Source organism: Leuciscus leuciscus (genome assembly GCF_965113295.1).
Source record: "Leuciscus leuciscus genome assembly, chromosome: 19".
Taxonomy (NCBI): domain Eukaryota; kingdom Metazoa; phylum Chordata; class Actinopteri; order Cypriniformes; family Leuciscidae; genus Leuciscus; species Leuciscus leuciscus.
In genome coordinates this window covers 5871052-5895509 of record NC_138743.1, presented here as the reverse complement: position 1 = coordinate 5895509, position 24458 = coordinate 5871052, and the positions used below count along the sequence as shown (strand labels likewise).

Sequence of the window (24458 nt, the reverse complement as noted above, 5' to 3'; positions counted from 1 at the left end):
GTGTTACCAAGCAACAACTAACATGTTATAGAACACACACATCTTATAGAATGTAACATGAAAAACATGAACATAACTGGCGATTTCAAATTATGTTTATTTGTACAAACTGTTAGAAAAGGTTCAGAGGTTCACCTGCTTGAATCTGAGGCACACGTGTGTTTAAGTACGTAACCTTTGTCTTTATGGCTGATCTAGAATCAGTCCTTCTTACAATCCATTTCTTAAGAGCTAAACGCCATAAACTGACAATGGATCTGCTAATATTGCCGTATGAAACAATTTCAGATCCAGCTATATAAACAGTAATAAGAGACCCAGCTGCTAAACTGATAGATAAAATGATCTTTATCTGGAGATTAGAATGCTTAGAATTAGAACAAAAAAATAATAATCTAGAATTCTAGATTCCATATCATATCACCCATTTCAAAATCAAATGTGAATTATATCCTTCTTACGTAATGTCCAAATTTAACTGGCCTGGTTTTAAGTGCTATATTTAGCATGCAAAAAATCATATTTATCATATCTTTTCCTCAACATGTTCTCAAATAAAGCTATAGTACATTACCATTTACATCCACGACACAAGCATCATTTCAAATGAAGAACCTCCAGATAACTTTCAGGAACATTTCTTTTCAAGGCATTACGGCACGTTAGTATTTACAGAAACTATTCGTGTGCACGCACAGAGCATTATGATGTGTGGAAGTACGCAGATTACTGAGGATAAGCTTCAATCACCATAGCATGACCCTGCAACACACAAACAAGAGGATGTTATGAGGATATTTCCACAAGTGTGAGAATCTGTACAGTACGCTGTAGAAGCGATCGTGTCACACACCTGTCCTCCTGCGGCACACGCTGCCACCAGACCATACTGACCGCCCTCTTTCAGCAGTCGGTGAGCTACGGTGGTCACCAGTCTACAGCCGGTGGCCCCAAATGGATGCCCAAGAGACAGAGAACCTCCCCATGTGTTAAACTTCTCCATTGGAGGGACACCGACCTGAGAAAACACAGAAACAATGATCATGAGTTTTCATTTTCAGCAATATCATCAACATTACTATTGCTCATCAACAGAATGTTTCCAACCAATTTCGAGTCGACTAGTGAAACATCTTAAATCAACCATAAATCAATGCATAAGTAATAGTCAAGTCAAGTCAAGTCAAGTTTATTTGTATAGCGCTTTTCACAATACAGATTGTATCAAAGCAGCTTCACAGTATTAAATTAAAATAATACAACAAAGTTTGTTTCAAGAGGAATTTATTGATTGATAAAATTAAATTAAATATCCCCAAAATATCCCCAACTGAGCAAGCCAAAGGCAACAGTGGCAAGGAACCGAAAAACCTCATCAAGTATATGCACAAATAGTGAGTTTTGCATGGTAAACGCAACTCATATTTTCTTTAGAAAGTAAAAAAACCTGGATCCTCATTTATAAAACGTATCATATGATCAGATTTGATCCTAAATATAGAGCCCTATGATTTCCGCGATTAGGAAAACGTGGATAGAATTGCGGAATCCAGTCATAAAAACGGAATACTTTACAACCAGATTTTTCCAGATTGGAATCCAGAAAACTTAAAACAGAAAACACAGAATTTGGTAAAAAAATAAAATTGAATTTGAGAAAAAAACCATGTGATTTTGGTTAAACTATTAATAAATTGTTGCCAAATTGTGTAAGTTTCATGATTTCAATTAATTAGACATGCTTTTTATTTATTAAAATTTAATTTAACAATTAAAATGGAGTCAAAAAAAATTAAAGTGGAAAAAACTGAATTTGGGAAAAAATTAAACGGATTTCATAGGGCCCTGATGGATTTTATACATCAAAAGGGAGGAACAAATCAGGATTTATAAAGGCAGAAACGGACATGAAAATGTTCTTATATGCATGTCAACTGAAGACCATGCCTACAAACTTTTTGGCATAAAAGTAATACAATTAATTCAACAATAAACTGTTTATGAAAATGTAATATAAATAGACAATCACAATATGCATTTATATAATTATGTGCACAAATAAGCATAATATTAACTGTTTTTTTTTATAATTATTACATCACTGAAATTTATATTTATAATATTTATATTATTTTTCCTGATAATAATAATATTAATATATGCCTACACACACAAACGTTGCACAGAAACCAAGCCATATACCGCACACAAGTATTCAGAGCGCGCTTGGGTTTCCTTGCCCATTGATGATGAGTGCCATACGTCCTCTGATCCATTAGGAGATGTATGTGGCCATTCTGGTGGATCTGATGCACTTGCGAATGAATTTAAAATTAACCACTACAATGCATAAGGAGAGATGCATTTAGGAACATTTGCATACGTACGTTTTATAAATCATTTATAGTTTCTGAACATATACATCCGCATTTAAGATCATTATATGCATGTCTTTATAAATGAGGGTCCCTGGTTTCTATAATTATTCTTTATTCGTCTGATGCTTTCTTACACAATGTGACATTTATTAGCACTTGAATCCCCCTGGAGTATCCTGAGGTTTAGTGTCTTGCTCAAGGGCACAACGGTGATAGTTCATGAATCAAACTCTCTTGGGCTTTGAATGCACAACCTATGGGACAATCTTTAAGCACTTTTTCACACCACCTAGTGTGAGCACACACACACACACCTACCTTAGATTTTCTGCCCATATATGTCTGAGCGAACCAGTCAGAGTCCATTGCCTTCAGGTTTGCCATGATCTGACCCTGTAAAAAGAAACCATAAAACTGAACATTAACACCATTCACTCACTAATAACTGTTAAGTAAGTGTCTGTAGAACACAGGATATTTAAAGCAGTATCAATGGAAAACTTGAAGGTGATGCTTACAGCAAAAGCTTCATGAAACTCAAACACATCAATGTCGTTCAACGTTAGTCCGCTCCTCTCCAGGACTTTTGGAGTGCTGTAGGTCGGCCTGAGAAAGAAAACAACCCAGACATGAGTGTGTGTGACATGAGAGAGCAAGAGATCGAAACAGAGAAAACACACACACTGAAAAAAAAAAAAAACAGCACATTTACATACTATATTTAAACCTCACTTAATATTAGAGTTGACACAGATTACTACTACTTTTCATAATCAATGCAGAATCAAATTAAATTAGTTTTATTTCTGCTTTTTGACACTATAATGATCAATAAATCAATATATATTTTAGACTACAGCAGTAAAAATATGTACTTCAACAACAACAATAATAATTGCAAAATAATTATGTATGGCACTATGCAAAATTGTTTTGTGATCTAACTAGCACTTGAGTTACACTGTTCAACAGTCTGGGGTCAGGAATTTTCTTTACTTTTATTATTTTAAATGAATACTTTTATTCAGCAAGGATGCATTTAATTGATCAAAAGTGACATTAAGATATTAAGCAAAGCAGCAGCAACTGTTTTCAACACTGATAATAATCAGAAAAGTTTCTTGAACATCAAATTATCATATTTATATTATTTCTGAAGGATCATGTGACACTGAAGACTGAATTAATGATAATGAAAATTCAGGTTTGATCACAGGAATAAATTACATTTTAACATATATTCCAATAGAAAACAGTTGTTTTAAATTGTAATAATATTACTGTTTTTACTGTATTTTTGGTCAAATAAATGCAGCCTTGATGAGCATAAGAGACTTCTTTCAAAAACATTTTAAAAAAACATGTAAAAAGCTAAATAATTTATGCAAGCAATAAATGACTTAAAGTAGAGTTGAAAGTCAAAGTGTCAATATTGGTCAAATATACTTGCTTAACTGATTATAAGCCTGTATGTATTAAGAATGACTACTAGGAAAAATAGAGAGAATATGAAGAAAATGAACCTTTAAACAAAAAATGGCAAATGCGTAAATGTAAACCTACACAAAACCTTTCAAATAAGAATCTATACCAGAGAGTCTCTGCAGACTGAAAGAATGTCAGTCACAAACTCACACGCCACAACACACCTTAACCACAACAATAACAAAACCCACAGCACAAAACCTCACAGGCCTGAAAGAGAAAGAGAGAGGAAAGGAAAGAAGAAAAGAAGCAGGAACTCACCCGAGAAGCAGCTGGTCTTTTGGGTCTTGAGACACGTACACAAAATCTCTAAAGGTAAAAACACAGACATTCAGTAATATCAACATCAGCACCACGAGCCGCTGTGTGTCAGAGATGAGCACATGACGTCTGTCTGCTGTAATGGGACACTATAAACACTGATCACTCCACGATATCAACAGCAAAACATCAGATTTACTTCAAGATAAAATTAATCTTTTTCCAACATTAAAATACACCTATACCAATTTAATGTGCAGCAACAGTTTTATGGTTTATTTCCCTTAAAAGAATAAACACTGATGTTAGTGAGAAATTCTCACTATGGCTTGAGGGCGAGTAAATTATTTTTGGGTGAACTAACCCTTTAAATTCTATAAATCCGTTTCAATAAACACCCATGATTCATGGGTAAATTTGCACAGATCAGCTAAATTGTTTAGGAAAATACAGATGATGTCAGTGAGATGCTTCTGGTGATAGTTTTTAAATGCAAGGCATTATTTTTGTTTTTGTACCTGAGATATGCTTTAGGCTTGTAACCCATAGCAAGAGCTTTCTCCTCTGACATGATCAAAACTGCAGACGCGCCGTCAGTCTGAGTGAAAACACACACACAGCGAGAGTTCAGCTTTGAGTGACAAAACTGACAGATGTTCCTTAAATTAAAGGATAAAAACAAACTAGATAAACCCGAATTCTCTCAGATAAACTGACCAGGAAAGAGGAGTTAGCGGCCGTCACGGTGCCGTGAGGCTTGATGAAGGCGGGTTTTAGTTTGGCCAACTGTTCCATGCTGGAAGGACGGATCCCGTTATCTTTAGACACAATATCCTTCCCTGTGACAAACACATCATCACAACAATCTGAACTGTTTAAATCAAACTTATGCAACAGACCTGTCAATAAAAAGTCTTGTTATTTCTGTTCAAATCATTTGCGTATTGCACTTTCACAAATTGTCTGCAAGCTGAATTAATGTTTTTGAATTAATGTCAAAAACTGAAATGAATTGGCCAGTGCTGTGGTAATTGTGTTAATTGTTCACCTGGCACTTTGAAGCTGATGACATCACTGAGCAGCCCGCTGTCTTGAGCTTTCTTTGCAAGCATGTGAGACCGCAACGCAAACTCATCCTGCTCTAAACGCGTCACACCAAACGCAGCCGCCAGACGGTCCGCGGAGTGACCCATTGTCTCGGCTGTGGAGAACTCGGCCACTGCCGGCAGCTAAACACATTCAGAGACACACATTTAACAGCTTTTAAAGAAGGGCACTCAACAATACCATATGGACTGTATTTAAAGCAGACTAAAAACTGAAATACAGATGTCCTAGATTACATTTTATAATACAGATAGTTATATCAGACTTGTGATAGTCTGTGTAGAATTAGTAAGAATGGGTTGAGAATTACAAACAATCAGTAATGTTGTGCCATGTGTCATAATATTCAAGCAAAAGTGTTGAGTTATCAGCTTTCTTTATAGCCGTTTAGAAATTATAGCCGTTTCCTGCAAAATTACTAGCTATTTTTGCTAATTATCTCTGTAAATAATAATAAATAATACTATTATATATAATGTAAAATAAATATTGAAAAACTATAAATGTAATTTTTTTTAAATGGAAATTTAAACCTTAGGTTAATTAGAACATATTAAGTTATATATTTCCATGTCTAGTTTTTTTTTGCCTTGATTTGCTGTTGCATATCTGAGCAGTTAATATTCTATGATATTCTGGTTTCTAGATATGAAACGGGTCCCTCTGCCCTTCGCTCAGGTGAGAAATGCACTATGGGTAAATTGTTTTCTGTGATGTGAGCAGAGTACCTTAATGATAATCAAATTGAGGTGCACTGGGGGTAAAATGTGAGGTGTATTATGGGTAACGTAGTACCTCAGGTGCGAGGTGAGCGAGGCGGATGGAGCCCAGCAGAGAGAGTCGAGCCCCGAGGGTCTTTGCCTTGTTGAGTGACAGCATTGTCTTCCGCATCTTCCGGCTGTGGCGAATCGGAACGTCAGACATAAACTCGACGCCACCGGCGACCACAGTATCACACTGACCGGCAGCGATCATACCGACACCTAGAAAACAAATTAACAATCAACTGTTAAGTTGCCTCTGCTGTAGAATGTTAAAGTTTAATGCAATTTCAATATGTTTATGCAAACTAACCGATCATGGTTGTTTAGAGTGATGTGTTTGTTTATGTGAGTTACATGCATTCAATAACCGCTATTGTCACAAAATGTGTGTGTTCAGTACCTGTGGTCATTGCTTGGTTGGAGGATATACACGCCATCGTCACCGTGTGAGCAGGAGTCTTATCTGAGAATCCAGCACCAAGTGCCGCCTACAAGAAAACAAATCAAAATGTAATTCCAAATTAATATCGCTCCTAAATAAGCAGCAAAAGTAATGTTTCTAAGAAAGGGTCTTTCATTGATGATGGGACACAAAAGAAATTCAACTTAAAATGTCAAAGGAAAAATAATATATATATATATACACACACATACAGTACAGGTCAAAAGTTTGGAAACATTACGATTTTTTTGAAAGAAGTCTCTAATGCTCATCAAGGCTGCATTTATTTGATCAAAAATACAGAAAAAAAAACAACAGTAATATTGTGAAATATTATTACAACTTAAAATAATAGTTTTCTATTTGAATATACTTTAAAAAATAATTTATTCCTGTGATGCAAAGCTGAATTTTCAGGATCATTACTCCAGTCTTCAGTGTCACATGTGACATCCAGTCTATCACATGATCCTTTAGAAATCATTCTAATATTCTGATTTATTATGAGTGTTGGACACAGTTCTGCTGCCTAATATATTTGATGAATAAAAGGTTAAAAAGAACTGCATTTATTCCAAATAAAAATAAATATTTTCTAATAATATAAATCTTCTTTACTATCACTTTTTATCAATTTAACACATCCTTGCTGAACAAAAGTATTGATTTATTTCAAAAAAAAAAGAAAGAAAAAAAATTACTGACCCCAAATCACTGACCAGTAGTGTATATTGTTGTTACAAAAGATTTCTATTTTTAAAACATTTGCTTCTTTTTTTATTTTATTTTTTATTCATCAAAGTATCCTAAAAAAGTATCACAGGTTATGAAAAAATATTAAGCAGCAGAACTGTTTCTGTTTTTGATTATGAATCATCATATTAGAATGATTTCTAAAGGATCATGTGATAGACTGGAGTAATGATCCTGAAAATTCAGCTTTGCATCACAGAAATAAATGATCATTTAAAGTATAATAAATTGAAAACCAATTATTTTAAATTGTAATAATATATCACAATATTTCATTTTTTTTCTGTATTTTTGATCAAATAAATGCTTGCTTGATGAGCAGAAGAAACTTCTTTCAAAAACATTAAAAATAGTAATGTTTCCAAACTTTTGACCTGAAAACATTCACAGGAGTAAAAACTATTTATGTATTTAATTATATGTTATGAATGTGTGAATGTGCTTTATTTTTGAATGCATAGTATGTGCTGACAACCTCCACACATGAAGTTCCTAATGGAAAGATAAAGCTCTTGCATTGAATTGAATTGATAAACAGGAATGTGGCAAAAGGTTAATTCAGTACCCAATATACAAACAAACACTGCAGTAATGCTCTGTAATAAGATGAAATCTCTGTACAGATGCCCACACTCTGATTGGTCAGTCTGATAGCAAGTTTCTCAGCAGCCAATCAATAAACACAGACCTGACAAACTAAAAATAGCTTCAACATCCAAATTCTATTTTAGAAATCATTACAGACTAGCGGACAGACTGACCTCTCTGGCCACATTACTGGTCTTCACTTCCTGAATAACTTCTCCATAGACAATATAATCAACAGCTTCTTTAGGGATACCGGTTCTGTTTAGCAGACCCCTGAAAACAAACACAGACAGACTGTTAGTCCTGAACATTAGAGTGATGAGTGAATCTTTATACTGTATGTATATGTTAATGTGTGTGGTGACGCACTGTAATGCTGCTCTGGCCAGATCGTGGGGCATCAGATCAGCGTATCTAATAACAAAGACAGAGACACACAAAGAATGATTTCACAGGGTTTTTTTGCAAGCCATCACTGCATTGATATTCCTAAGACCCTGTTTACACCTAGTATTCAGAGGCATTTTGGTCGATTAGATTACAAGTGGACGACACTAAATACAGGTGTAAACGGGGTCTAAAAGGCTTTAAGCTCGTCCACTTTCAACCACTTCCAGAGCTAGTTGAAAACGCATTCGACCGGATTGCTTTTGTACTGTAAACGCTCATGAGGTCGAATGTGTTCAAACAGCCACAAAAGATCGTCTACTGACCTAATGCAGAAACATTATGGGAAGAGCTCTAGCCAGATGGGATTTAAACTTTTAGAAAGACAAAAAAAGTGTCCAGGGTGTTTAGGGAGATCAGTCAGATGTTTGAAGGTGCTCTTTGGGGTCGGGAATTCAAATAAATATAGAAAAGAGAAAAATCCAAGGCACTCTTCTTCAAAATTATTTAAAAAGCCTTATTATTTCATAATAGAAAATTAAAAGACATGGGGAGAAGCAACCCACGCGTAGCGGCGCAAACAGCCTTCTTCAGGGGATTTTAACTTTGTCGGCTGAAGACCCAAGTTTGGTTTGAAGATGAAAAGCGCACAAATTTTCTCTCACCATTCCTGATTTCTAACACACACTCACAGCGTTCGGCTGGTCTTTCAGCTGTCTGAGCAGAAACGAAAGCTGGTTGAAGCGGTTGAAAGTGGACATTAAAACATCTACCTGTGATCCGACTGACCAAAACGCATCTAAATACCAGTTGTAAACAGGACCTAAAACATTCTGGTTAGAGTTTATCCTAAACTTGCAATTAATTCAGCCTGAAACAATGTAGTTAAATTGCGTGTCATATAGTTTTGGGTTTTGTAACCTTAATGTTTGAAAATGACTTGTTACCTTAAATGTTTGCTCAAAAAAAATTAAATGCGATACAAGTCACTTTGCATAAAAGTGCCTGTCAAATGCATGAATGCAAAATGTTATTTTCTGCCAAATGCATAAATTAATCCTTATTTTTCTCTTCATAAAACAGGATTTGATGCAGGTTAGGGAAATCCAACAAACCATCTTCATTCACAGTCATCTTAAAAAAAAATTGTAAAGAAATTTTAAGCTGACTTCAGGCCAACAAAATGGATTTAACAGTTAAAGTTTAGCTTTGATTTGTTGTAATGGGTCCAAATATCAGATGTATCCAATTATCCATTATCAATAAACAATGCTGCTTTAATCTCCCTTCTCCTCTTTACAAATGATTGTGTGTTTTAAATTAAATTTGCTTGAATTTCCCTAAACACTGTGTGCAACTTGTCAGGCCACGTCTTACGTGGTGCCAGACAGCAGGAAGGGGGTTCGGACGCCATCCACCAGAACGATGTTCTTCATTCCTGGTTTGGCCAGCGTCTTCTTGCTCTTTGCTATTTGGTTATAAAAGACACAGAAAAGAAAAACAAAAATATTTAAAGAAATGTGCATTTTTCTAATGTAATATTAAAAGTATTTATTTTATTTCGTTTTATGAGGACCTTATAGAATACAGCAAAACAGATTGCTATAGATACCTTGAGCTTGCAGATGGACAGATGTGCTGAGAGAACGAGCAGCTGAAGAGAAACAGTTCTAATGAGTGATAATGACAAGTTAAATGTTCAGTAATCTGCATAATGTGAAGGGTTCGTTAGTTCTGTGGTGACCTAGGACGTCTTACCGAACTGGGCAGTCTGCACAGACGTCAGTGGACTGCTCCTCAGTGAAGTCAACAACATAGATGCCATCTTTGATTATCTGGAAGGCTTGAGCCAAAAGTATGAATGATTATTCAAAGACTATTATTTCAAAGCAAGTGCACGCATAATCTAACAGAATAAATCAGAATCTGTTTATAGGCAAGTATGCAAGATGAATATGAACTGAAATATGTATATACATACATAAATACATACAGTACTTTAAATACCCTTTAAGTAACGAAATATCTAAACTACGTGTCATTTGCGCTAAAATGCTGCAGGATATTTTATCTTCACTAACTCTCACTTTTCTGAAGTCTCAATGTCTTTGAATCAGCTGTTGTGTTGGGGATTTGTAACGGCTGTATTTATGTTTGCTAGGTGTAGACCATCAGATTAACCATCAACATGCTCAACTAACCACAAATATACTGAATACTGACTGTCTTCATGTTCAAAATGACATTTTATTGTATAGTTTAAAACTATTTGCTTGAGAACCCTTTGCTTGAGCTATCTTTCTTTTAAATAAATGGCACTTGCTTTGACATTTTTTATCAATGCAATGACTTTTAGACATTGTACAAGTGTTGCTAAAGTGTCGAGCTACTATTCATACTTTAACAAATTAAGTATGTGATAGTATTGATGATCTGGGGTGTGTGTGTGTGTGTGTGTGTGTGTGTGTGTGTGTGTGTGTGTGTGTGTGTGTGTGTGTGTGTGTGTGTGTGTGTGTGTGTGTGTGTGTGTGTGTGTGTGTGACCCTTCACCTACTTCTGTCAGTAGACTGGACAAGGACAAACACACAAACGCATTAAACACTTAAACAGCTACTTAAGATATTGGCATCATTATAAAACAACACTGATCATGATATAACCACATATGACAGTAAAGCAACAGTAATGAGACATTAAAAATAACTCTTTAACACACATAAACAAGTACAGGGATTCATTCTTCCGTATGCCTAATAATCCCGTTTAAGACATTCATCAGGATTTATCATATACACACACATTTTCATGTAATATAAGTACATAAGTTATATTTTTACCTGCTACTGTTGTAAATGTGGAGAGAATGCGATGTTAGACGTCTCGCGTCTATCTAATGACTACAGCAGTGCACGAGCCGCAGGACCCCGTGTCAACCTGGCAACCCGAATCACTGCCTGAGCAGGGGGAAAATCCCGCGGATACTTACTTTACATATTTTATTTTTTTAAATGGCATTTTATTGACATCAATGTACACCAAGGAATAAATATAAAATGTTACTATGTGCACTAAATGGGGGTGATTTGGTTTTATTTAAAGGCGCTAAGTTGGCAGCCTAAATGGCGGCTGCGGGGGCTCCAGGGCTCGCGCTCATGCTCGTGCTTGTCAGTGCGTACACGCGCGCTGACGGTGACGTCGTTGTGAGCAGGATGGCGAGCGCGAGACTACTGTTGTCGCGGAGCTGCTGTACAGCCGCGAAAACTGTCACAGGTGACAAACTTATATTCATAAACGTATTATTGTGCATATCAATTATATTGTTTTATATTGTACTTGTATACCAGGAGTCCTAACCACACTTAAAAGTGCTAATAAGAAGAGAGAATGAGGTGACCTGCATGATTGAACTTTCACCTAGTTTTTACAGTACTGGTCAGTGGGTCACAGTTGAGCAAATATTATTATAGTAATAATTGTGTAATGTGTATAACATTTTAAATTATAATTATATACACGATTAGTAATTTAAAATTAGTTGTACAGGTGTGTGACATGTTTCCATCCAACTGTGTTTACAGTTTTTGTGACTGTGAAATCATAAAAACATTAATACAGATGCTCCTTTAAACCATTTAAGAGACGTCCTGTTATTTGCATTATTATTATTATTATATACTGTACATACATTTTAGAAAAATGACTATGTTCAATGTTCTTGAAGGAAGTCTCTTATGCTCATCAAGGTTGTATTTATTTGATGGGAAATATTATTACAATTTAAAATAATGGTTTTCTATTTTAAAATACTTTAAAATACAATTTATTTCTGTGACGCAAAGCTGAATTTTCAGTATGATTTCTAAAGGATCACGTGACACTAATTATGCTGATGAAAATTCAGCTTTGCATCACAGAAATAAATTATATTTTAAAGTATATTTAAATAGAAAACCATTATATTAAATTGTAATAATATTTCACAATATTACTGTTTTTTTCTGTATTTTTGATCAAATAAATGCAGCCTTTATGATGAGCATAAGAGACTTCTTTTAAAAACATTAAAAATAGTCATTATATATTTTATTATGTTATACATGTAGCATCAATTGTCAGTAATCAGTTTAATAAAAGCCTTTAAAACCTGTTTAATCAACAGCTATATTACAATTATAATATTAAATGTATATTGATGTGAATTTGTTCAATGTTTGTTGTAAGTTTATGATTTCATTGGTATTATTTTAACTAATACAAACTTCCTATGACCTGCTGTCCTCTGATTGGACACACACAGACACGTGTACTCGCACACGGTGTGTGTTTGGTCATGTGTGTGTGTGACAGGTGGGGTTGTATGGGGGAACTGGGGCAGAGGCCATGCGTGTCTCCAATGACAATAGGATTCTGGGCCAAAGATGTTGTTTAACAGAGACCCCAAATTTAATTAAATATATTATCTTTAAGTCTGCCTTGTGGTATAAAACATATTTACCTTACAATTTATACTGTAATATAATACAATATATATCAAATATTGATTATAATCTGTTAGGGCCAAAAAACTCATTTACATGGAATTTATTTTATTTTCTTTAAAGCTACATTTTGTTAGATAAGATACAGAATATAAGTTAATAAATCACTTGTTTAATCATAAACACAAACCAGCTTTTTTCCGATACAATATTCATAAATATTACTTTGTTAAAAGGAAATGACCTCAATGTGGTTTGAAGGACTATGTGACTTTCTCATGGAAGTTTAGACTCGTGTGATCATGTTTATTTATGTTTTTGGGTCATAGGTCATGGACAGAGAAGTCTATCCGTATCATCAGCTGTGCTGGGTAACTGTTAAAAACAGAATTGATGAATATCATATGTTTAATGATTTCTTTTGAATCATTCATTTGTCTCTGTCTCTGTCTCTGTCTGCAGCTCGCACTCATGTCAGTTATGAAGTCAAAGATAATGTTGCTGTGGTACGAATCAATGATCCAAACTCAAAGGTGTGTTCTGCTCTCCCATGATTCCTCTGATGAAATAATGTCAGTGTTTATTTATTAAAAGTTTAATCAAAGTGTTGTTTATTGTTCAAAAGTTAGGGATAAGTACACATTTAAAAAAAAGAAATTAAAACTTTTAGTCAGCAAGGATGCATTGAATTGACCAAAAGTGACAGTAAAGAAATGTATAATCTTACAAAAGATTTAAATTTCAAATAAATGCTGTTCTTTTGAACTTTCTATTCATTAAAGAATCTTAAAAAAAATTATAAAAAAATTATCACGGTTTCTACAAAAATATGAAGCAGCAAATCAAGCAAATTAGAAAGATTTCTAAAGGATCATGTGACACTGAAGACTGGAGTAATGATGCTGAAAATTCTGCTTTTCCATTTCAGGAATAAATTACATTTTAAATATATTCCAATAGAAAACAGTTGTATAAATTGTAGCAATCATTCACTATATTACTGTATTTTGTACAAACAAATCAGAAATATTTAAAAATCTTAACACTCCAAACTTTTGAACTGAGATTGTATATAATTAAGTGTGTGTTTTGTAGGTGAATACTCTGTCCAAGCAGATGCAGGCAGAGATGAAGGAGGTGATGAATGAGATTTGGGGGAATTCAGCAGTGAAGAGCGCCGTCCTCATATCCAGGAAACCAGGATGCTTCATCGCAGGAGCCGACATCAAGTACTACACACACTCTCACACACACACATTGCTTAGACCTTTTATAGAGACTCGTATTCATCATTATCTTCATCTTTCAGTATGATTCAGGCCTGCAACACAGCGGAGGAAGTGACATCACTGTCACAGGAAGGACAGAAGATGTTTGACCAGATTGAGAAATCCCCCATCCCTATTGTGGCTGCTATTAACGGCTCCTGTCTGGGCGGTGGACTGGAGGTCAGCACATGATCATGTGTTTATTTATTCACGTATTATTTCACTCTTATTTGTTTTTAATAAATCATTAAATCATTTTTGAGATGCCTTTAACTGTGTGAACAGCAGAGATGTTATTGTTAACTAAAAACGAATAACATTTGTCAGTGATTAAAATAAAGCATAAATAAAATCAAAATTTTGATGGAAAACTTTCGAAAATTAGAACCGTTGCCTTGGCAACTATCTGAAATAAATACGTTTAAAGGGGTGGTTGAATATGATTTCACTTTTCTAACTTTAGTTAGTGTGTAATGTTGCTGTTTGAGCATAAACAACATCTGCAAAGTTACAACGCTCAAAGTTCAAAGCAAAGGGAGATTTTTGCTTTTAAAGAAATTGCTTTTTAAGGACTACAACAAACGGCTGGTAAGGACTACACGACATTCCTCCCGGGTTAGTGACATCATGAACCCTAAAATTTACATAAACCCCGCCCCCAGAACACGATTTATAGATTATCAAGACAGAATATGCTAATCATTGACTAGAAGATAACTACACATAAGCTACATTAATTCACAAACTAACCATTCAGAAATGTTTTCTACATATTGTCACTTCTTCTTGAGTCTCTCCATCTTTCTGACTTCGGTCTGAACATAAAAGTCTAAAAGTTTTTGAAATTTTCAGTGTATGTGTGTGTGAGGTAAAAGGACACAAGCTGTTGTAGCTCCGCCCTCTGTGCCGGGAGCAGCAGCTCATTTGCATTTAAAGGGACAGACACAAAAACTGTGTGTTTTTGCTCACTCTCAAAAAGTGACAACTTTAACATGTATAAATATATCTGTGTGGTATTTTTAGGTAAAACTTCACATACACACTCTGGGGACTTCAAAGACTTATTTTACATATTGTGAAAAGGGCATTATACCGCCCCTTTAAATTGAGAAACAAAAATTTCTAAAACTGAAATGAATATTTAAAGCTATGTAGAAAAAAATAAAACTTGACAAAAGTACATAACAGAATTACTCAAATCAAACTGAAAATTTTAAAATAAGAGCCAATTAAAAATATTAATAAATACTCTAATAGTACATAAATAATACTAAATTAACTCACAGTTAAGAAGTGTATAAATGGTTAAAGATACAATAAAAAAACAAAACAAAAAGGTATTATAATTCAGCATTATTTATAAGTCAGATGTTTCCTTTATTTGTATACTAAATAAAGGTTTGTTCACGCCAAGAACGATAACTATAACGATAAAGATATAGTTCTAAAATTGTTCAAAATATAAAAGACTCCACACCGCAGCAATAACGATAACAGGACAGAGAAACAATATAGTTGGAATCACTTTTTTCCAGCTGATTAACGATTAAAAACATTGACAGCCAATCGGAATCTATCCTGCTTTAAAGAGCTTGAGCATTTAAAGCGGCAGACGACAAAACTACAGCTTGCACTTGTAATAAACAGAGCGATTTATCGTCCGGTGGTGTGGACGCAAATATTCTTATCGTTATATATACATTTACCGTTCTTGGTGTGAACGGGCTTAATAAAGAACAGTGCCATATGATAACATGCAGACTTTAATAATATTAAATGAGACAATAAAATTCACATATGGTTCTCATTTCTCTTGTTCTTTCAGTTTGCCATTGCATGTCAGTACCGTCTGGCCACTAAGAGTAAGAAGACGATTCTTGGCACCCCAGAGGTGATGCTGGGACTTCTGCCCGGGGCTGGAGGGACTCAGAGGCTGCCCAAAATGGTGAGGAGTTTACTGACGCTCCCTAACCGCTCAGATGTAGACGCTCCCGAACTCTGAAGGGTTTCATAATGATGTTTGTGTGTCTTAGGTCGGCCTTCCCACTGCGTTTGATATGATGCTGACCGGCAGGAACATAAGGGCAGATAAAGCCAAAAAAATGGGGCTCGTACATCAGCTGGTGGATCCTCTGGGTGATTCAATCAATTATAATAATAAATAAATAAATAAACAGTCCTTCTATCACAGATGAATCATGTAAACATATTCAAGGAGGTGTTATCATGGAAAACAGGATTTTTCCCTGCTTTGATAATAAAGTTCAAAATAATATTTATAGGCATAACTTCCTTTCCTGAACAGTGTTGTTGTTGTTAACTTAGACTAAAACTATTAAAAATTGTTTTGTTACTTGAAGCTGAAATAAAAGAAAATATAAATATAAGATGAAAAATTTAAACTTATGAAATGAAATTGAGAAATGTTGCCATCGCGACTACATGAAATAAGTTTAAGTTTCATTTACTTGTATTTCAGTTTTAGTTCAACTTAAATTAAACTAAATGTAAGCAAGGGTTTAAAGTGACATTCAAGCTATTTTAAGACATTAAGAAATTATTTTCACTGGGGGAAAAAAAAGGTTTAAATATGTCATTTTGATTATCAAAGATGAGTTTTAAGGGATACAATTATTGACTGCAGGGGGACTTTAAGGGCTCAGAGGCAACAACAGTCTGGTTAATTAAAAAGGGAATGCAAGAAACCTTGACTAGCTTTTAAAGTGGACTTCAGAGGAAAGATTAAAAGCTGCACATGTGCAGAATTGGACCCCTATGACGTGTTTGTGTTTTATATGGCAGGTCCAGGATTGAAGAGTCCAGAAGAGAGGACCATCGAGTATCTGGAGGAAGTGGCTGTTGATTTTGCTAAAGGTCTCGCTGGTAAAAAAGTCACCATGGAAAAGAAGAAAGGACTCGTGCAGAGTAAGACAAACACATGAGTGTCGAGATGAGATAAGACAGACTCTTGACTTGTCTGTTTATTATTGTTTTATAATCTGTTTTTCCAGAGGTGCAGGATTTTATAATGGGTCTGCCGCCGGTCAGGAAACAGATCTACAAAACTGTCCACAGTAAAGTCATGAAACAGAGTAAAGGGCTTTATCCTGCACCACTGAAGATTATAGAGGTAAACGCACACGTGCACAGGCACACATACACGCTCAGGCGCTCATGAACTCACAAGTTTTTGTGTGTTTTTAGTGTGTTCAGACGGGCATTGAAAAAGGAAACGCTGCTGGATATCAGACTGAATCTCAGGTCAGTACCATCCCCTCCTGAACGTGGCACATCCAATCAGATTTCAGGGTTTGACTAATTTAATATGCAAAGGCCTCTAAATGATCAACATGAGCTAAACTTTGCTGAAAAACCTGTTGCACACAATCTACTGCATGCCTTCTGTCATTTGATTGATAGCTTATTCTTTTTTAGTAAAGAATAAGCTATCAAGTGTAAATCTTTTCTCCTGGTTAACTAAAGGTAATAATAGTAATAATATTATTTAATGTGTTAGGCTTTACAGGTTCACTTAAAATAACTTATAATTATAATTGATGCATGCAGCTCATCTTGTCTGTTTTCTAGAACTTTGGCAAGCTGGCGATGACATCAGAGTCCAGAGCCCTGATTGGTCTGTATCATGGTCAGGTGGCCTGCAAAAAGAATCACTTTGGGCACCCGGAGAGAGATGTGAAGTATGTCTGATGGGAGGGGCTTATTGATATGATGTCATCAGGACAAGGGTGTAATAACTGATTGTGCTTTTTACTGTTTAAATTTTTTTAGAAAGTTGGCTATCCTGGGGGCGGGGCTTATGGGAGCAGGCGTTGCCCAGGTAACGGTAGACAAGGGTGTGTCCACCATCTTAAAGGACACGACACAGGAAGGACTTGCCAGAGGTCAACAACAGGTGTACAAGGGGTTGGTGTAGCACACACATAGATATTATCATGATAGATATAATATACAAGTACAAGTTTGTTTTTCAAACCCACCTGACTTGGAGACATCAGCTGCAGGTTCTGGTGTGAGGCAGCAGAGGGCACTGCGCTCCATGACATTAGAAAGAAACAATTAGAGCTGAGAGCCACCAGATGTCAGTGCTGTGATCTTTCTGTTCAGTGACAGCCATGAAATTAGACTGTTACTCTATTAAAATTTAAGCATAAAAATATCAAACTATTGAAGGTATCCATTACTGTGTGAACACATAAGTGTTCACACAGTAATGGTAATTAGTAATGGAGTTTTTTTTATTTAATTTTTTTATTGTGATTTCCAAGGCTTGATAAAATCATGGATATTTCTATTGTGAACAAAGTTTTTTTGTAGATATTTTGGCTAGAAAGGTCCCTTTGTAAGTGCATTCTCTATTCATTTATTTGTAAAAAAAAAAAAAAAGTAAATAAATTACTGAATATTTTTTAGACTTGATAAAATACTTTGTAATGTTTTATTATTTTCTTGTGCTAATATATTATTATTTTTTAATAAAATACTTTCATTTATTTATATATATAGTACATTTTAAAATCTATAAAAAAAATACTAAATAAATAAATGTTTTCCATGTTGAACTAAGATAAAATGACGAAAATATTCACCATATACAAATATATTAAATATTTAAATGTATATATGTATAACTTATATTAAATCTAATAAATACATTTCATTGTTTCTTTCTCAGGCTTAACGACAAAACAAAAAAGAAGAGTCTGACGACGTTCGAGAGAGATGGGATAATGTCCTTGCTGTCGGGACAGCTGGACTACCGTGGTTTTGAGAATGTGGATATGGTCATTGAAGCCGTGTTTGAAGACCTGTCAATCAAACATAAAGTGCTGAAAGAGGTTGAGGCCGTAAGTTCAGCTTTGTGTTTGTGTTTGTTGAGTGCGATTATACAGGTGTGCTGGTACGTTTCTAGTCGTGTCCACTACTGACCATACCTGTCTTGTGTGCAGGTGATTCCTCCTCACTGTGTCTTTGCCACCAACACATCCGCTCTGCCCATCAAAGACATCGCAGCAGCCAGCAGGAGACCTGAAAAGGTGCGCATGTGTGTGTTTTAATTGTCATTAGTCAGTTCTGAAGGAGTGATTTATTGCAAAAGTCTTAAAGGAATACTTCACCGATTAGCTTTAGGCTTTGTATCAGTAGACACCCGGTAGTATTTTCGAGTGATCGTGCTTCCCTCCCTCATGTCCCCCTGAGATGAGAGATTTCTGAATTGTGTGTCTGGAAAAAAAACCTCAGATGAGGCAAAATTTTTAATTTTGCATCATCGGAGGCTTTTTTATCCAGAGGCGAGAGACTACAGCCAGTAGGAGGAGCTCGTTCCGCGTGTCTTCAACCCGCCCAATCTCACTCCAAACAGCCTCCCTCCATATCGGTGTCCTCTCCAAACTTCGGGTGGTTGATGGCCCACAGCCACTGTTTGCATCGCTCCAAATGTTTAACCGGCAAATGATGGAAACTTACTGCTTGTCCTTTCCTGGTTTTGGCTGTACATCCCAGTACAAAGCAATTTAGCACCATTTCGATGGAAAAAACGCTAGTATTTAAATGAATTTATCAACTAACTCGTCACAGAGACTACGATAAAACGGCGTCTTTTCAGTTTCGAGTCGACTAGTAGCCTAGTTGTATCATTTCTTCCGATACTGCCCTCTGTAACCGGTTGGCGTGGCTTGGGAGTGTCCTCGTAGGGCAGCGAAGCAAGTGCATTCTGGGAGTTGTTGTCTTTCATCCACATGAAATTACATTTTCTGGCTTTTCTCAGTCTAGAAGGCACCAACTTCTAATATAATTTCACATTTCTACTATATAAATGACCCAGTTTAAATACACATTCATCTTTTCCAGCGGTGAAATATCCCTTTAATTCTGAACTACTTGTGTGTATTGTAGGTGATCGGGATGCATTATTTTTCTCCGGTGGATAAAATGCAACTGCTGGAAATCATCACCACAGATAAAACATCTAAAGACACAACAGCATCTGCCGTGGCCGTGGGACTTAAACAGGGGAAGGTCATCATAGTGGTGGGGGTAAGAACACCTTCTGTCACATGTTTTCAGTGTTCATCAGGCATCAGTGAGTGACTGTGTGTATATTTTAACAGGACGGGCCAGGGTTTTACACCACTCGTTGTCTGGCACCCATGTTAGCCGAGGCCGTTCGTGCACTGCAGGTAAATTCCTAGATGTTTGAAATGCTCATGCAAAAAATTATCTTTATTTGTTCCAGGACTACTTTTTTTTTTTTTTTTTGGTCTGGACCAAGCGAACCGAACTACAAGTGTGAACACACCCTAAATTATGTATTTAAAATAGCACCTGAATGTATTTTTGTTAACTGTGTGACTTATTCACTTTGTTCTTGCCATGAAGATAGCCTTGATGTAGACATGGTGTTTAAAATTAAACAAATAAACTGCTTGTTTGTGGTTAAAAGATGCTTTGTGAAGTGTGAAGCACCAGGAAATTTAATTCAACTTTTTAATTCAATCATTTAATTTGACTGTTTTTGTTCAAAACTATTTTTATTCTATGAGCTAAAAATGAGCTCATCTTCCTGTGTCATCACTTCGACTGCAGGAAGGAGTTGGGCCCAAGAAACTGGATTCCCTGACAACAGGATTCGGGTTTCCTGTCGGTGCGGCGACACTTGCTGACGAGGTCGGTATTGACGTGGCGGCTCATGTTGCAGAGGATCTTGGCAAGGCTTTTGGAACACGATTCGGAGGAGGAAATATTGAGGTCTTGAAGATGATGGTCCAAAAGGGGTTCAAAGGTACATCTGTTAAACTACATACAGCTTTATCTTCATGAATGATCAGAATTAAAGAGGGATAGTTCACTCAAAAATGAACGTGCATCTGACTAATGACTTAAAGACTTTTTTTTAACCCTGTGGTGAAAGTCAAGTTTTATTGTTGTTTATATGTCCATATGGTGTTTTTAAAAAATCGGGTAGATTTAGGAATAGGCTATAGCGTGTGTATGATGTATATTACGATGTTATGATGAACTATATGCCTATCTTCACTGACATTCTGAGTTGTTCAAAGCGTTTCTGATGATTGTTAGAAGGCAGATGCCTGACTCTGAGATGCGAACTGGAACATGGTTTATGTAACATTAGCAACACATTAGGCAAAAGGCTAATCATATTAATTACCGTTATATGTCTGACGTTGTGAAGAGCGATACCATTGTGCAGCGTTTACCTCAGTAAGTTGACCTAGTGAATCTTTGAGCTGGTGTGAGTGAGGGGAGGCGGGGCTAATTAGCATTTTTATAGAACTGTCACTGTGTATACTAAATGAAGCAAGGATGTAGAGTTGCACTTGAGCTATTTTAAGGCATGAAGAAGAAAAAAATCACAGGAAAAAGCATTTAAATATGTAATTTTGGTGATCAAAGATTAGTTTTAAGGGATAACATTTTTGACTACAGGGGGACTTTAAATTTTATAAACTTCAGCAAAAAAAGCGAACTATTTTACAAACTATTCTTGTCGTATTCCAATTCAGCTTTCAGATTGTTATTGCATGTATATCTGTGCACTTCAGGGCGCAAGTCTGGGAAGGGTTGTTATGTGTACGGAGCCAAGTCGAAAGAAAAGACGGTGAACTCAGGAGCCGAAGAGATTCTTAAGAGCTTCAAGATAACAGCGCCCCCTGCTGTGTAAGTTGGTTTACATGATTAACACCACAGATTTTAGCATCCTTAACCTTGATTTACCTCGGAAAAACCCCTTCATATTTCTCTCTGTCCCTCTTTAGCTCCGGCGATGAGGATATTCAGTACAGACTCATGTCTCGTTTTGTGAATGAGGCCGTAATGTGTCTACAGGAAGGCATTCTGCCTGACCCTGTGCAGGGAGACATCGGAGCCGTGTTTGGACTTGGCTTCCCGCCTTGCTTGGGAGGTAACCGACATTACACACCTTGTAATTAAAATGATTTATCGTAAATGATGCGGGCCCAGCACTTAACCCTGTGGTATACCGCATTGTGCCTGGGGATAATTAAGGATTTGCTAAGTAAACTTTGGCAACCCACTTTTTTCCCACATTTCAGGCCCGTTCCGTTTTGTGGATTCATACGGAGCAGACAAACTTGTCCAGAAAATGAAGCGCTTTGAAGAGGTTTATGGTAACCACTTCACTCCCTGCCAGCTGCTCATCGACCACGCAAAGAACTCCAGCAAGAGATTTCACAAGTGAAAAATCACCGCCATTATAATTTTCTAATCTCAGCATTTGGTATCTTATAAAAAAAAGAGAAAAGTCACATTCACTTACTTACACTAGTGCATCATTTACAAATCCTTTAATTGTGTTTTATCATTTGTGGGTTTAAAAAGCAGCACTTTCCTAATTTGGCCAGTACATAATTTGTCAGTTTGTTTATGTGATCAAAGAAACGTTAACATTGTAAAATCTCAGTAAAATTGAGATTTGGTGTCAACCATGGTGTCAACACCAAGATAAACTTTTCTTTTTTTTTCGTTAAAGAATTTCACGGTAGAATATTAATTCAGGTACACATAAAATCACTGCAAAGCACTGTAAAAAACATTCTGAATGTTGCAGCTACATTTATTTTATTTTTTTAACCAAGGTGCCTCAGATTATCTCCAAGTTGAGCTGGAGAGGGAATTTTGCACAGTTATTATTTGTTGTATTTTTGTATAGCATAGTAGTTTGTATGTTTGCATATAATTCTGCTAAAATAAACTTGAATTTTGACTGGAAGCATCTACTTCTTCTCACACCCGACCTATATTTTACTGTATGTAAAGAAAAACTAATTGAAAGAGTAAAGAATGTATTCATATGTACTCACATTGATATGTTCGAAATACAGTATGTGTAAACTGATTCAAAGTATATACTGTAGACTGTAGTACAGGTATTTTCATAGTGTTGGGCCCCAGAGCATGTTAGGGGATTCATCAATTGAATAAATGTATTTTGAGTTATATTCTATTTAAAACGTTTAAACAAATAATTTACATCCAATTGGCGGTAACTCCAAATTAGTGGGCATTTGCGTCTATTTGACACTGACAAGCCCAGCAAGTTGTAGGCGTTAGCAAGAATAAACACCGCTCACGTCTTCGAGATGAGTAAGATTTTCGTCTGTTTCTGACATCACTATAAATCAACCGCAATATCTGTACAGCGAAGAAACAAATGCACATCGCTCACTAAGCTAGGGATATAATTATGTGGGCATATGAATTCATATTTAAATGTTAGCTTTGTCAGCTATTTTACTTTTGACTGGGATGGGTCAATATATAGTCGTAAATTAATAGAAAAATCCTACCAAAATAAATAAAATTGTTCCCAAAATTAATTGTGACTTTTTATCTCACAATTGCGAGTTTATATCTCGCTATTCTGACTTTTTCCCCTCGCCCCTTCGCAGGGAGTTTGATTGACAGGCGATCTGACCAATCATAATCCGCCATTTTTGTCCGACAAATCAGTCAGGAGAGTTAGTAGTGAAAAATTGAGTGCACTGACGTCTTTCCCATAGACAGTATATGGTCTTTCCGCGGTTAAAACCACATTCCTTCTTATGTTCATTCATGTTTATTTGATGCTATAAATTAACTAGAAGGAAGAGATGATCTGTTCACGAGGAGCTTTAACTGAGGCGCCACAGCCATCTGTCAGGACACATTAGGTATTTATTGTTTAAATTTCTTTTAAAAAAAGACCAAATTTGAAAGTTGAGACTTTGTTTCATATCAAAAGTAACCTGGTCTGTCCAGAGTCATAGAGAGAGAGAGTTGCGACACTCCCATAGACCTCCGTTGTAAATAATGGCGGCGCTTTTAACCGCCTACTTCCGGGATATGAAGATCGGAATAGTTCCAAACACTGTCATTTGGGCGTTGGACACCATTCACTTACATTGCTGCGCGTCGAGTTGTTCCAGAGTTAAGTTGCCGAAATATCGACCTCTTTTGAATTGTCAACTGTCTATATTGTATCAGAGGCCCTTTGCGATGCTTATACTGGTCTTCATTTGTACATGCACAGCGTAATTATTTATATTTTATGTTGGTTGTTTCAACCAATTTTCAAGCACTGCCTGCTAGCTAACGTTAGTTAGCTAGCGCGACTTCGTCAGCTAAGAGTTCGGTAATGAATCGCTACCACCTTTATAGCAACTTTTATTTAATTAAATTTTTTGGGATATACTAACTTTTCATTATGTTATTATTGTCTTGAGTGAAGCGGCTTGTGAGAACAATGCTGGACCTTTAGGATTGTTATGGCCATCACCAGTCCTGTCTGTTTCATGGATCACCTGCCCCTGGTTTTTGTTTTTCTTGTTCACACACACAAGCACACATTTTTGTTGTCTGTCATTGTTTAATAAAAAATATTTTATTTGAAAACCTTCATTTGTATCAGCCATGCTTAAATTCGTTTTTAATCTGTTATAGTTTTGATAATGTGTATGGCCTTAATCTTAAAATAATATTCTTAGTCTTAACATGATCATGTTTCACGTTGT

General features: G+C 35.8%; 2 protein-coding genes across 2 annotated transcripts; one reads left to right on the top strand and one right to left on the bottom strand.

Moving 5' to 3' along the window:
- Window positions 1-77: 77 nt before the first annotated feature.
- Window positions 78-11126, bottom strand: hadhb (hydroxyacyl-CoA dehydrogenase trifunctional multienzyme complex subunit beta). Its single transcript, XM_082148073.1, has 16 exons — window positions 11003-11126; window positions 9924-10008; window positions 9778-9819; window positions 9543-9633; window positions 8148-8192; window positions 7952-8051; window positions 6396-6483; window positions 6027-6214; window positions 5173-5353; window positions 4842-4963; window positions 4643-4722; window positions 4125-4172; window positions 2897-2984; window positions 2697-2771; window positions 854-1018; window positions 78-762 (listed from the first exon to the last, which is right to left on the bottom strand). The coding sequence occupies exons 2-16, from the start codon at window positions 9988-9990 to the stop codon at window positions 727-729; spliced, it is 1416 nt and encodes a 471-aa protein (XP_082004199.1). The 5' UTR covers window positions 9991-10008; window positions 11003-11126; the 3' UTR covers window positions 78-726.
- A 196-nt stretch (window positions 11127-11322) lies between these two features.
- Window positions 11323-22685, top strand: hadhaa (hydroxyacyl-CoA dehydrogenase trifunctional multienzyme complex subunit alpha a). Its single transcript, XM_082148053.1, has 20 exons — window positions 11323-11435; window positions 12973-13014; window positions 13106-13176; window positions 13739-13872; window positions 13953-14091; window positions 15737-15856; window positions 15945-16047; window positions 16714-16836; window positions 16923-17041; window positions 17116-17172; window positions 17500-17609; window positions 17701-17835; window positions 18605-18776; window positions 18879-18965; window positions 19825-19965; window positions 20040-20108; window positions 20515-20710; window positions 21492-21606; window positions 21705-21850; window positions 22002-22685. Exons 1-20 carry the CDS (start codon window positions 11375-11377, stop codon window positions 22145-22147), a joined length of 2286 nt encoding a protein of 761 aa, XP_082004179.1. The 5' UTR covers window positions 11323-11374; the 3' UTR covers window positions 22148-22685.
- Window positions 22686-24458: the final 1773 nt, after the last annotated feature.

Excerpts from the sequence above, each read along its gene's own strand:
- hadhb (XM_082148073.1), bottom strand. The coding sequence starts at position 9,990 with ATGGCATCTATGTTGTTGACTTCACTGAGGAGCAGTCCACTGACGTCT. Across the intron at positions 6,484-7,951 it reads CCAGTAATGTGGCCAGAGAG|GCGGCACTTGGTGCTGGATT; the intron begins GTCAGTCTGTCC and ends GTTTTCTTGTAG. Across the intron at positions 4,173-4,642 it reads AAGCCTAAAGCATATCTCAG|AGATTTTGTGTACGTGTCTC; the intron begins GTACAAAAACAA and ends TTTTACCTTTAG.
- hadhaa (XM_082148053.1), top strand. The coding sequence starts at position 11,375 with ATGGCGAGCGCGAGACTACTGTTGTCGCGGAGCTGCTGTACAGCCGCG. Across the intron at positions 14,092-15,736 it reads GTCTGGGCGGTGGACTGGAG|TTTGCCATTGCATGTCAGTA; the intron begins GTCAGCACATGA and ends TTGTTCTTTCAG. Across the intron at positions 18,966-19,824 it reads CCAGCAGGAGACCTGAAAAG|GTGATCGGGATGCATTATTT; the intron begins GTGCGCATGTGT and ends TGTGTATTGTAG.